The following is an 11817-nucleotide window of genomic DNA, read 5'->3' on the forward strand; positions in this document are numbered from 1 at the left end:
TCGATAGTGGGTCTTGAAGATGAGAATGGCCAGTGGTGCACGAATGAAGGGGAGGTGGCACGGATTATTAACAGCTATTTCATGGAATTATTCGCCCTCAGCAATCCGGTGCGTGAACCTACCGTACTGGAATGCATTCCGGAGATTGTGTCGATGGATATGAATGTTAATATGGACCGTCCCTTAATTGATGATGAGATTAAATCCGCTTTATTCGGTATGCACCCTAATAAGGCCCCGGGTCCTGATGGTATGCATGCTTTATTCTACCAAAAATATTGGGACACTGTGGGTACCGATATTTGCAGCTATGTGCGACGGTGGTGGGATGGCGGCGGCGATTTGGAGAGTATTAATTTAACCAATGTGGTTCTTATTCCTAAATGCAATAACCCTCGTAAGATTACTGAGTTTCGCCCAATAAGCTTATGTAATGTTATTTATAAAATTATTTCGAAGGTGTTGGCCAATCAGCTCAAACCGTATCTTAACGAGGTAATTTCTGAGAACCAAAGTGCTTTTACGCCCGGGAGACTTATAACGGATAATGCCCTTATCGCGTTTGAACTTTTTCATGCTATGAAGAGGGGTGGGGAGGGTAATGGCACTATCGCTATGAAGCTGGATATGAGTAAGGCTTATGATCGGGTTGAATGGTGCTTTCTTGATGATGTCATGCAACGGCTGGGATTTTCGAATTTATGGAGGCAGCGTGTCATGTTATGCGTTTCAACAGTCGCTCACTCGGTCCTTATCAATGGTAGGGCGTCGGGTTGTGTCAAACCGGGTAGAGGACTTCGTCAAGGTAATCCTATTTTGCCGTACCTTTTTCTTATATGTGCCGATGCTTTCTCTTATTTGTTGAAGGAGGCGGTGAATAGAGGCGAGTTACATGGTGCACGGGTGTGTCGTGGTGCGCCGCGAATTTCTCATCTTTTCTTTGCAGATGATAGTATCCTTTTTGCTAGGGCAAATATGAGGGAATGCTCGACAATAGCTGACGTGATCAGTAAATATGAAAGAGCATCGGGATAGAAAATTAATTATTCCAAGTCGGAAGTGGTTTTTAGCAAAAAGATCGCTACATCTTTGAGAAGTGAGTTGGTTGGGGCGCTTGGAGTGCGGGAGGTCGAGAAGCATGAGAAATATTTGGGGCTACCTACTATTATAGGTAAGTCGAAGAAGGCCATTTTTAGGTGCCTCAAGGAACGGATTTGGAAGAAAGTTCAAGGTTGAAAAGAAAAATTATTGTCTATGCCGGGAAAGGAGGTGCTTATTAAATCAGTCGTGCAAGCTATTCCTATATACATGATGAGTATGTTTGCAATACCGGAGGGCATTATTGACGAGATTCATGCTATGATTGCGATGTTTTGGTGGGGGTCTACGGAGAATAAGAGGAAGATTCATTGGTGGAGGTGGGAGAAGATGTGTAAGCCCAAGTCGAAAGGTGGAATGGGATTTCGAGATTTGAAAGTTTTTAACCAAGCACTTTTGGCTAAACAAATTTGGAGAATTATGTCGAAACCCGAGTCCCTTGTTAGCCGTGTTCTTAAGGCCCGTTATTTCAAAAATTCATCCGTGCTTGAGGCGTGTAGAGGGTTTGATCCAAGCTTTACATGGCGTAGTATGTGGGGTGCGAAATCGCTGCTGCTGGAAGGTTTGTGTTGGCGAGTGGGTAACGGCTCTATGATCAACGTGTGGGACGACAAATGGATCCCTGGCGCTAATGGATGTTCTGCCCCTGTCCCGAATTTGGAAGCTAATGGTGAGTTGTGTGTCGCTGAGCTGCTGGACGAATCAGGGAGCTGCTGGAATGTTGATAAACTTCATGAAATAATGCTACCTGATGAGGTAAATCGAATTTTAAGCATTCCTATTAGCTCTAATTCGCATGTTGACCAACTGTATGTGGGAAATAATCTGTATACTTCCCTTTAATATGAAGGATTATAACGATATAATAAAGATGATCTAAGGTCATAAAATAAAATACATAAACATAAGTAAAAAGATTTAGAATTAACCTCGGGTCCTAGCAAAATTGGCCTAAGAACAATACCAAAGTAGGTATTCGCCTATTAGTTACACCCAAGACGATCTGAGATATGCCCTTTGATTATGCTAGAAATCAATCTAAAATTTTCTGTAAAATTTTATTGTCTTTGTGTTCTTGTGATGAGAAAGAGGAGGCAAGGTCAGAAAAAGTATTAGGGTTGAAATAATTCTCCCCTTTTCTCTTATATAGACCGAATTACCAAATTAATTAGGAAAGATATTCCTCTCCTAATTTTCGGCCAATATGGACCGAAATAAGGAATAAAAATTTCCTTATTTTTGGTCTTTCCAAAAATATATAAAGTGTGTTAAATTGTCATCTAGTGAGGATCGAACCCATGACCTCTTGGCTTGTGTACCCTCACTATTACCACTATGACACATTCAACTTGTTGATATTAAATACAATCGCTTATATTTAACTATTTAATTAATGATTAATTCGTCCAAACTAACCTTATATATATATTTAATTAAATATAACTTATTATATTTAATTTACGAATTGACAGTTAATTCGTCTCAACTTAATATTATTTCATTTTCATTAAATAATTATCTCATCAACACATTGACTAACTTTTTAGTCATTTTTGGGCATCAATATGATTATATTTCTATAACCACATTTCTCAAATACGTCCTATAGGTGTGACCTTTAGGGACCAGTTGATCACCGCCATCTGTATGATAATAACGTCAAACTTTCTAGCAAGCCAACCGTTATTAGGTAAACGTTAATCAACTGATTAAATATACGAAGTATACCCTTGCGAACCTGTAAGAGATTTACAAATGTTATCACACTAATTTGTGGAGGACATCAGCTCCAACAAACTCCCACTTGTCCTCACAAGTGTATGTGCGATAACCGATTCTCATATCCTTTAAAATTTCCCCGACTAGAGAGTAACTTAACTGATAAACGAATCAACATTCGAGCATGATCATGCATTTCAGTTACAACTCCTCGAGTGGCCCTGAGAAATAACTATACCTGATAAGGGATGGATATTTTCCTCAACTCGAATCCTGCAGACGTAAGCACAGTATGAAATGACCCAGAAAAAATCTACTTGGCCCAGTTACGGTAGACCGTGAGAAAGAAACCAAAGTCACCCAAAGACTGTCTTAATCTCAAGAGACAGTTGATAGTCAAAAGAATCGACTCTAGGTACACAATGGATGTCCTATCCACGACCTGGCACCGAATGTTATTAAACATTTAGGACTCCATTACGTTGTCACAAAAAGTTGTCCTACGAGGTATCGTCATAATCTCGTATCTGTGATCGATTAGTCAACCGTTTAACTTATGGCTCGTTGAACCCACCATCAATCGACTGCACAATATAATAGCCGGAGTTATCAGCTCACATTGGCGATTACGGACCAAAACAAATATAATGTAATTCAGTTCACTTTGTGGCGTTCAATGTTGTCAGTACAATCCACATGAAAAACAAAATATTATATATATAAAACGATGAAGTTATAAATAATATATGAAAAAGATAATGTATCAAATCCATAATCAAGTACTACAACTTAGGAACATGTTTAATTCCCATGGAATTAACATGCCCTACATGCTTATCATAATTCAACGGTTTGGTGAGAGGATATGCGATGTTGTCATCCGTCGCAATCTTGTCAATCACTATCTCTTCTTGCTCCACGTAATCACGGATCAGGTGAGCCTTCCGAAGTACATGTCTAGATTTGTTGCTAGACTTTGGCTCCTTAGCCTGGAAGATGGCACCTCTATTGTCACAATAGATGGTGATCGGGTCATTCGAACTAGGAACTACCGAAAGCCCTTGTAAGAATTGACGCATCCATATCGCTTCCTTTGCTGCCTCCGAAGCGGCATAGTACTCGGATTCAGTAGTAGAATCTGCTACAACACTCTGTTTGGAACTCTTCTAGCTGACCGCAGCACCATTAAGAGTGAAGACGAACCCGGACTGAGATTTTGAATCATCTCGATCCGTTTAGAAGCTAGCATCTCACAGAATAGGTTGCGCATAGCTTAGTATCGCCTTCATAAGTCGCACTAATCCTTAGTCCTCCGTAGGTACTTGAGGATATTTTTGACTGCTATCCAGTGTGTCTCACCTGGAGTATTTTGGTACCGACTCGTCATACTCAATGCATATGCCCCTTCTGGACGTGTGCATATCATGGCATACATGATCGATCCTATTGTAGAAGCATAAGGAACACGACTCATGCACTCAATACCTTCAGGCGTCGTGGGTGACTGAGACTTGCTCAACTGCATCCCAGTCGTCATAGGAAGGTTCCCCTTCTTGGAGTTGGTCATTTTGAACCTCTCAAGAACCTTATCTAGATAAGATTCCTGACTAAGTGATAACGTCCGTCGTGATCTATCTCGGTAGATACGGATTCCCAAAATACGCTGTGCCTCACCCAGATCTTTCATCTGGAAATGGTTCTTCAACCATTCTTTAACCGAAGATAGGAGAGGAATGTCATTCCCAATCAGGAGTATGTCATCGACATACAATATCAAGAATACAATCTTGCTCCCACTCGACTTGATATATAAGCATGGTTCTTCGACCGATCGAGTGAAACCATACTCTTTTATCACTTGGTCGAAACGATGATTCCAACTCCGAGAAGCTTGCTTAAGTCCATAAATGGAACGCTTAAGCTTGCATACTTTCTTAGGATGTTTAGGATCTATGAAACCTTCGGGTTACACCATGTACAACTCTTCCTCCAAATAACCGTTTAAGAAGGCGGTTTTCACATCCATTTGCCAAATCTCATAATCGTGAAATGCGGCAATCGCTAAGATTATCCGAATGGAACGTAGCATGACTACAGGTGCAAAAATCTCATCATAATGCAATCCTTGCACTTGAGTGAAACCTTTTGCCACAAGTCGTGCCTTATAGATGTCCGGTTCGCGTCTCTGTAACGCTTTATTTTGTAAAGCCATTTGCACTGTAGAGGTTTTACCTTATTAGGTAAATCAACCAGATCCCATACGTTATTCTCATACATGGAGTCCATCTCGGATTGCATGGCTTCGAGCCATAACTTTGAGTCGGAACAGGCCATAGCACCTTTATAGGTTGCGGGTTCATTACTTTCTAGAAGTAAAACATCATTCTCCTCGACCATACCAATGTATATCTGCCTGGAGGATGAGAGTCTCTACCCGACCTCCTAGGTTCCTCGGGAATATTAACCGTATCATCTGTTGGAGGTACAGCTTCCTCCATCTGTTCCTCGGTTGTTGGTTCCTGGAATCTCCGATACTCGAAGGTTCTATTACTCGACTTGTTCTCGAGAAATTATTTCTCTAAGAACGTCGCACTAGCCGCAACAAATACTCGATGTTCGGTTGGCGAATAGAAGTAATGACCAAATGTTCCTTTTGGATAACCTATAAAGTATGTCTTGACCGATCGCGGGCCGAGCTTATCCTCGTGTCTCCACTTGACATAAGCCTCGCAGCCCCAAACCCGAATAAAGGACAAGTTAGGTACCGTTCCCTTCCATATTTCATATGGAGTCTTGTCGACGCTTGACTTTAGACGGACTTGATTAAGTATAAGAGCAAGTGACAAAAGAGCATAACCCCATAATGAATCGGGCACTACGGTGTGACTCATCATGGATCGAACCATATCAAGTAAGGTTCGATTTCTCCGTTCGGACACACCATTTAATTGAGGTGTTCAGGTGGAGTTAATCGTAGAGCGATTCCCACAGTCTTTCGGTGTTGATCAAACTCATTTGAAAGATATTCGCCACCCCGATCCGAACGGAGTGCTTTAATCTTTCTACCCAGTTGGTTCTGACCCTATTCTCGGTATTCCTTGAATTTCTCAAAGGACTCACTTTTATGCTTCATTAAGTAGACATATCCGTATTTACTCAAATCGTCCGTGAAAGTGATAAAATATCTATAGCCATCTCTAGCGGTAATTGACATAGGTCCACATACGTCCGTATGTATGAGTCCTAATAGGTCACTAGCGCGCATTCCAACACCTTTGAAGGAAATTCGAGTCATCTTGCCAATGAGACATGATTCACACGTGCCATATGCAGAAAATTCGAATGAGGGAATAGTCCCATTATCGACGAGTTTCTTTACGCGTTTCTCATTTATGTGTCCCATTCGACAATTCCATAGATAGGTTTGATCTTTGTCACCAACCTTTAATTTCTTATTATTCATGTGTAATACTTCCGTGGTTTGATATAAGATATAAATTCCATTCATGGAAACTGCTTTGCCATAAATCATTTCATTAAAAGAGAAAATACAACTATTATCCTTTATTGAAAATGTAAAACCGTCTTTAGCAAGTACGGAAACAGAAATAATGTTCTTAGATAAACTGGGTACATAGTAACAGTTATTTAATGATAACTCAAAACCACTAGGGAGTTGGATTACATATGTTCCCTTCGAGGCGCAGCAGCCTACTCGTGCTCCATTCCCGACTCGCAGTCCACATCACCTTTTTCGAGAGGTATGAAGTTCTTTAGGCCCTGCAAATGATTACACAGATGAGAACCACAACCAAGATCAAGTACCCAAGTTCCAAAACTTGCATGGTTAATCTCAATCATATGAATATAAGATGACATACCAACAGAGCGACACGGCCGCTTTGATGTCCTCACGGTAGACGGGACAGTTCCTCCTCCAATGTTCAGTCTTGTGACAATGGTGGCACTCTATGTCATCGCCCTTGCTCTTTGTCTTGCCCTGTGAGCCACTAGTCTCACCGGGCGCACTCTTACCGTTTTCCTTGCTTCTTAAACTTTGGCTTACCTACACGCCTAGGTCGCCATGAGCCTTGCCCTTACCTTTACTCTTGTTGTGAATCGTGAGAACATCCCGCTTCATGCTCCCACTCAATTTCATATCCTTCTCGGTCTATACGAGAAGGGAGTGTAGCTCATGAGGACTCTTTTTCAAGTCATTCATGTAGTAGTTCGCCCGAAAAGGGCAAAACCATCGTGAAGAGAATGAAGCATTCGGTCAATGACAATGCTCTCACCGATTCTACAATTCGGTGACTCAGTTTCTCGACATTCTCAATCATGTGAAGAATGTGTGGGCTAACCGGTTGGCCTTTCGGAGTTTTCGCATCAAAGAAGCGACAGGTATGCTCATATGTGATGATTCTCGGTGCCTTTGAGAACTCATTAGTGAGCGTGGTGAAAATATTGTTTGCACCTTGGGCAATAAAGCGTCTCTGCAATTTGGTTTCCATTGCAAAGATGAGCACGTTCTTTATCGCACCCGCTTCCATAACGAAATCACTATAAGCGAGTGACTCGTTGGCTCCTGCATTTGGGCCTGGGTTGACCGGTATTGGCTCAGTTAAATACCCGAGCTTACCGTCGCAGATGGCGCATTCCGTAGTGCCGCCTCCCGGTCCGCAAAATTGGACCCATCATTCTTGATCGAGTGGACTGATTCATTTAGTCCATGAACATTTTAAGCCAGGACGAACGGTCTAGTGTGGCACTAGGCATTGGGATTGCGTTATTTCCAGCCATTTATTGTAACAGTATTATTGATAATAAGCGTGTTCTACACTGCGAAAGAAGAATAAAATAATAAGCATGCATCGTTTTTATTTTAAGTCTAATGAACTAATGTCATAACGCGAAGACTCAAAAACATTTATACAATTGACCTCCCTCAAGAATTATATAAATGACCCCAAGACTCAATTCTCTGTAAATTGATAAGCTAACCTGTTAGCTAATTCTACCGTTAGAATTCCTGGTCGATAAATATCTGTAAATTCTATCTTTAGTCCATCATAATCACGAGAAACTCTTCGGACTATGATGTTGAGGTAAACTAAGTCAACACAACTACTTACCCAACGTAGAAGGGGTCATATTAGGCCTACCGACGAAGAAGGGACTCATAGATGTTTGCCCTTATAAAGACTAATCTCAATTTCCGTTTTAGAGGAAGATCCCATCAACTTTTTAATTCATTTTAAGTGAACTATAATCTAGCATGCGAGAATGATTTAAACTAAGGTGATGGCTTAAAGACAGTGACATCTGCATGTCCATGAAAACTAACATACAACCTATATGAGTCAATTTTCATGCATTTTAGTAGTAGGTGGTTTGGTTTTAGGCGGAATATGATGCAATTACTAGCATGTGAATGAAAAGCAATAAAATGAAAAACGTAAAAAAAAACAGTAAAAGTCCTAGTGTGGCCTATCCTATCAAAATGAACAATAAATACAAGTTTGGAATCCATCCTTGGACCCGAGAAGCTTGTCTTGATGTTCCATCTTGATCCATGTAGCGGGAGTGAGCTTGAATCTTCATCTTTAGTCTTCTTTGAAATTACAATAATTAAAATGACATAATTGACCTATTAATTACATTCTAATTTCAAAACCCAAAACTAAAATAAAGGAGATTCGAGATCTCATAATTACATAAAAATCATGTTTCCTTCATTACGAAAACATGATTGACTAAGGCCACACTAAGTATTACAAATTACAACCGATTGCAAAAATTCAATACGTAAATAAAATTCATTCATCAAAAATAAAAGCATCAACTAAAATAAGTTAAACATACATAATACAATACATTAATTATGTTTATTAATTTATCCAAACCATCTATTTAAATTAAATTAAGTGACAATTCCGCAATTTAATCACATTAATTTCATTTCAATCCATATTAAACTTGTAATATGAATTCTATCCGTCAAAATTTTAAACTGCTTTAAAATAACTCGGTATCTTTAAATTGTGAACCGATTCACAATAACTAATTGGCCAAAAATAAAAAAAATAAAATCCAATTCTTTAAATTTGTCTCGGCAAAAAAAAAACGGAAAAAGTTTTTTTTTTTTTTTTTTATTTGTCACGGCTGAAATAAATAAAAAAAACAACTCCTTTCCTATTCTAATTCGGTAAATAGGAAAAACAAGGGAAAAAAACTTTCCAAAAAAATTTTCTCTATTTTTTTCGGCAAAAGGCAAAAAAAAAACTTTCCTAAATTTTTTTTTTCTTTCTTTTCCTCGGTTTACCAAAAAAAATAAAATTAACATAAAAAATTTTTTCTTTTTTTTCGGTAAACCCTAAAAAAAAACGCGGCCTCCCTTTTTTTTTCTTTTCTTTTTGCGGCAATATGCCCTAAAACAAGATTTGATGATCAATTGTTTACCTTTGCTATTAGAACATGATTAGCATATGAAATAATAAACATGATTAATTTATATGCCAAAAACTATATAGCAAAAACAATCTTTTTATCGTAAATATGACGATTCCATTTGATTTTAACTTAATCTGCATTAAATCAAAAACTACCAATTCTTCATATGATAATTTTAACTGATTATAAACTATAATATGAAAAATAGAATGGAAAAACTATCATCAAACGAAAAAAAAACGGCACAAAAAAACGGCATAAAAATTTCGATCCAAATAAAAACGAAACCCTAATTTTTTTTCTTCTCGAAAATCTTATCGTTTACATACAGATTTTATGAAAATCATCAAAATTAAAATCGTAGCCTAGTGCTCTGATACCACTTGTGGGAAATAATCTGTATACTTCCCTTTAATATGAAGGATTATAACGATATAATAAAGATGATCTAAGGTCATAAAATAAAATACATAAACATAAGTAAAATGATTTAGAATTAACCTCGGGTCCTAGCAAAATTGGCATAAAGTGTGTTAAATTGTCATCTAGTGAGGATCGAACCCATGACCTCTTGGCTTGTGTACCCTCACTATTACCACTATGACACATTCAACTTGTTGATATTAAATACAACTGCTTATATTTAACTACGAATTAACAGATTAATTCGTCCAAACTAACCTTATATATATATATATATAATTAAATATAACTTATTATATTTAATTTACGAATTGACAGTTAATTCGTCTCAACTTAATATTATTTAATTTTCATTAAATAATTATCTCATCAACACATTGACTAACTTTTTAGTCATTTTTGGGCATCAATATGATTATATTTCTATAACCACATTTCTCAAATACGTCCTATAGGTGTGACCTTTAGGGACCAGTTGATCACCGCCATCTGTATGATAATAACGTCAAACTTTCTAGCAAGCCAACCGTTATTAGGTAAACGTTAATCAACTGATTAAATATACGAAGTATACCCTTGCGAACCTGTAAGAGATTTACAAATGTTATCACACTAATTTGTGGAGGACACCAGCTCCAACACTGTATTGGTGGTCGACGAAGACAGGGGACTATTCGGTTCGTACAGGGTATTGGTTGGGGATGGGATTGGCGGTTGGTGATAATGTGGGAGCGGTACAAGGTGTCGGGGACCGGGCTTGGAATATAATATGGGGCTTGAACGTACCACCTAAGCTTATTCATTTTATATGGCGCGCGAGCTTGTTCGGGGGTGCTAGCGGTTAAGACCAACTTATTTCGACGTCATTGTTGCCCCGATGATATTTGTACGTCTTGTGGGGTCGATGCTGAAACGGTGTTACATGCTTTGTACTTATGCCCGGGTACGAGGCAGTATTGGGAAGCGTCTGGGTTTGACGAGATTCTGTCCAACATTGATACTACGTCTTTTGCGTCTTGGGTGATAGGTGCGCTTGAAACCTTACATGGTGAGGAGAAGGGACGATTTTTAGCTATTCTTTGGGCAATGTGGTCGATTAGAAATGATAATCTTTTTGAGGAGGTTCAACGAAGTCCGGAGGTAGCGATTATGGGCCTGACGCGAATGGTTTCAGATTATCAAGGGCATCGGGCTGAGGTTGGAGCAGTGGTGAGTCGGGGTATTGTTGGTGATATTGGGGCAGGGGCTTGGAGCGTGCCGGAGGAGGGAATTGTGAAGATTAACTGTGATGCTGCCATTTTTTATGGAGTTGAGGTGGGGTTGGGTGCGGTGGGACGGAATTCGAGTGGTGCAATTGTTTTCGTGGCTAGTAGACGACACCGAGCAGGATGGTCAGTGGAAGTGGCGGAGGCGAAAGCGTTGAAATTTGGGTTGGAGATGGCCATGAGACTTGAGCTGAATGTGGTGGAACTTGAATCCGACGCCCTTAATGTCGCCAAAGCGGTATCCCGAAGAGCATTTAGTCGTAGTGGTATTGGTATTTGTATTCATGATATTTGTCGTTTTTTCTCTTTGCTAGAAGTTAAGAATGTCTCGCACGTAAAACGGGGAGGTAATACGGTCGCTCATCTTACGGCTAGATTGTGCTCATTAGCCGGTGAAGAGAGAGTCTTTGTAACTGATTTTCCGGACTCCGTCACAAGTTTGGCGGAGATCGATTTAATATAATTTTCCCACGTTTTCCCTCAAAAAAACAATCCTATGTGAATACAATAAATGCAACTATGATACATTTAATCTGACTAATTATGATAGAATTAATCTAACTAATTCCAAGAATATTGCATACTCATTTTATGACCAATATCTACCAACCTATGTGTAGACCGTCTTAATACGTACGGCATTTTAATTTTGAGCAGTCGATATCATTGTTGTCAGAATCGCGATTCGATCCAATGATTTTACGATCCAAAAATGATTAACCGATCCCGGATCCTACGATTTTATCATAGTTGTAGAATCTTACGATCCTTTTAATTTGAAAATTTCTAGAGATGAGATCATAATACGATTCTACGATCCTACGATCCGATTCCATAATAAAAAAAAATATTTATTTTTATA

At 39.0% G+C, this 11817-nt stretch overlaps 1 protein-coding gene across 1 annotated transcript; it reads left to right on the forward strand.

The window, feature by feature from the left end:
- The first annotated feature begins 1254 nt into the window (after positions 1-1254).
- On the forward strand, positions 1255-11418 carry LOC141651279 (uncharacterized). Its single transcript, XM_074458998.1, has 2 exons — positions 1255-1854; positions 10645-11418. Exons 1-2 carry the CDS (start codon positions 1255-1257, stop codon positions 11416-11418), a joined length of 1374 nt encoding a protein of 457 aa, XP_074315099.1.
- Positions 11419-11817: the final 399 nt, after the last annotated feature.

Source organism: Silene latifolia, chromosome 4, assembly GCF_048544455.1.
Source record: "Silene latifolia isolate original U9 population chromosome 4, ASM4854445v1, whole genome shotgun sequence".
NCBI classification, from domain to species: Eukaryota; Viridiplantae; Streptophyta; class Magnoliopsida; order Caryophyllales; family Caryophyllaceae; genus Silene; species Silene latifolia.

Bases quoted from the DNA above. Each gene is read 5' to 3' on its own strand.
- LOC141651279 (XM_074458998.1), top strand. From the start codon at position 1,255: ATGCCGGGAAAGGAGGTGCTTATTAAATCAGTCGTGCAAGCTATTCCT. The intron at 1,855-10,644 runs GTAAATCGAATT...GGTACGAGGCAG, and splicing joins AAATAATGCTACCTGATGAG to TATTGGGAAGCGTCTGGGTT.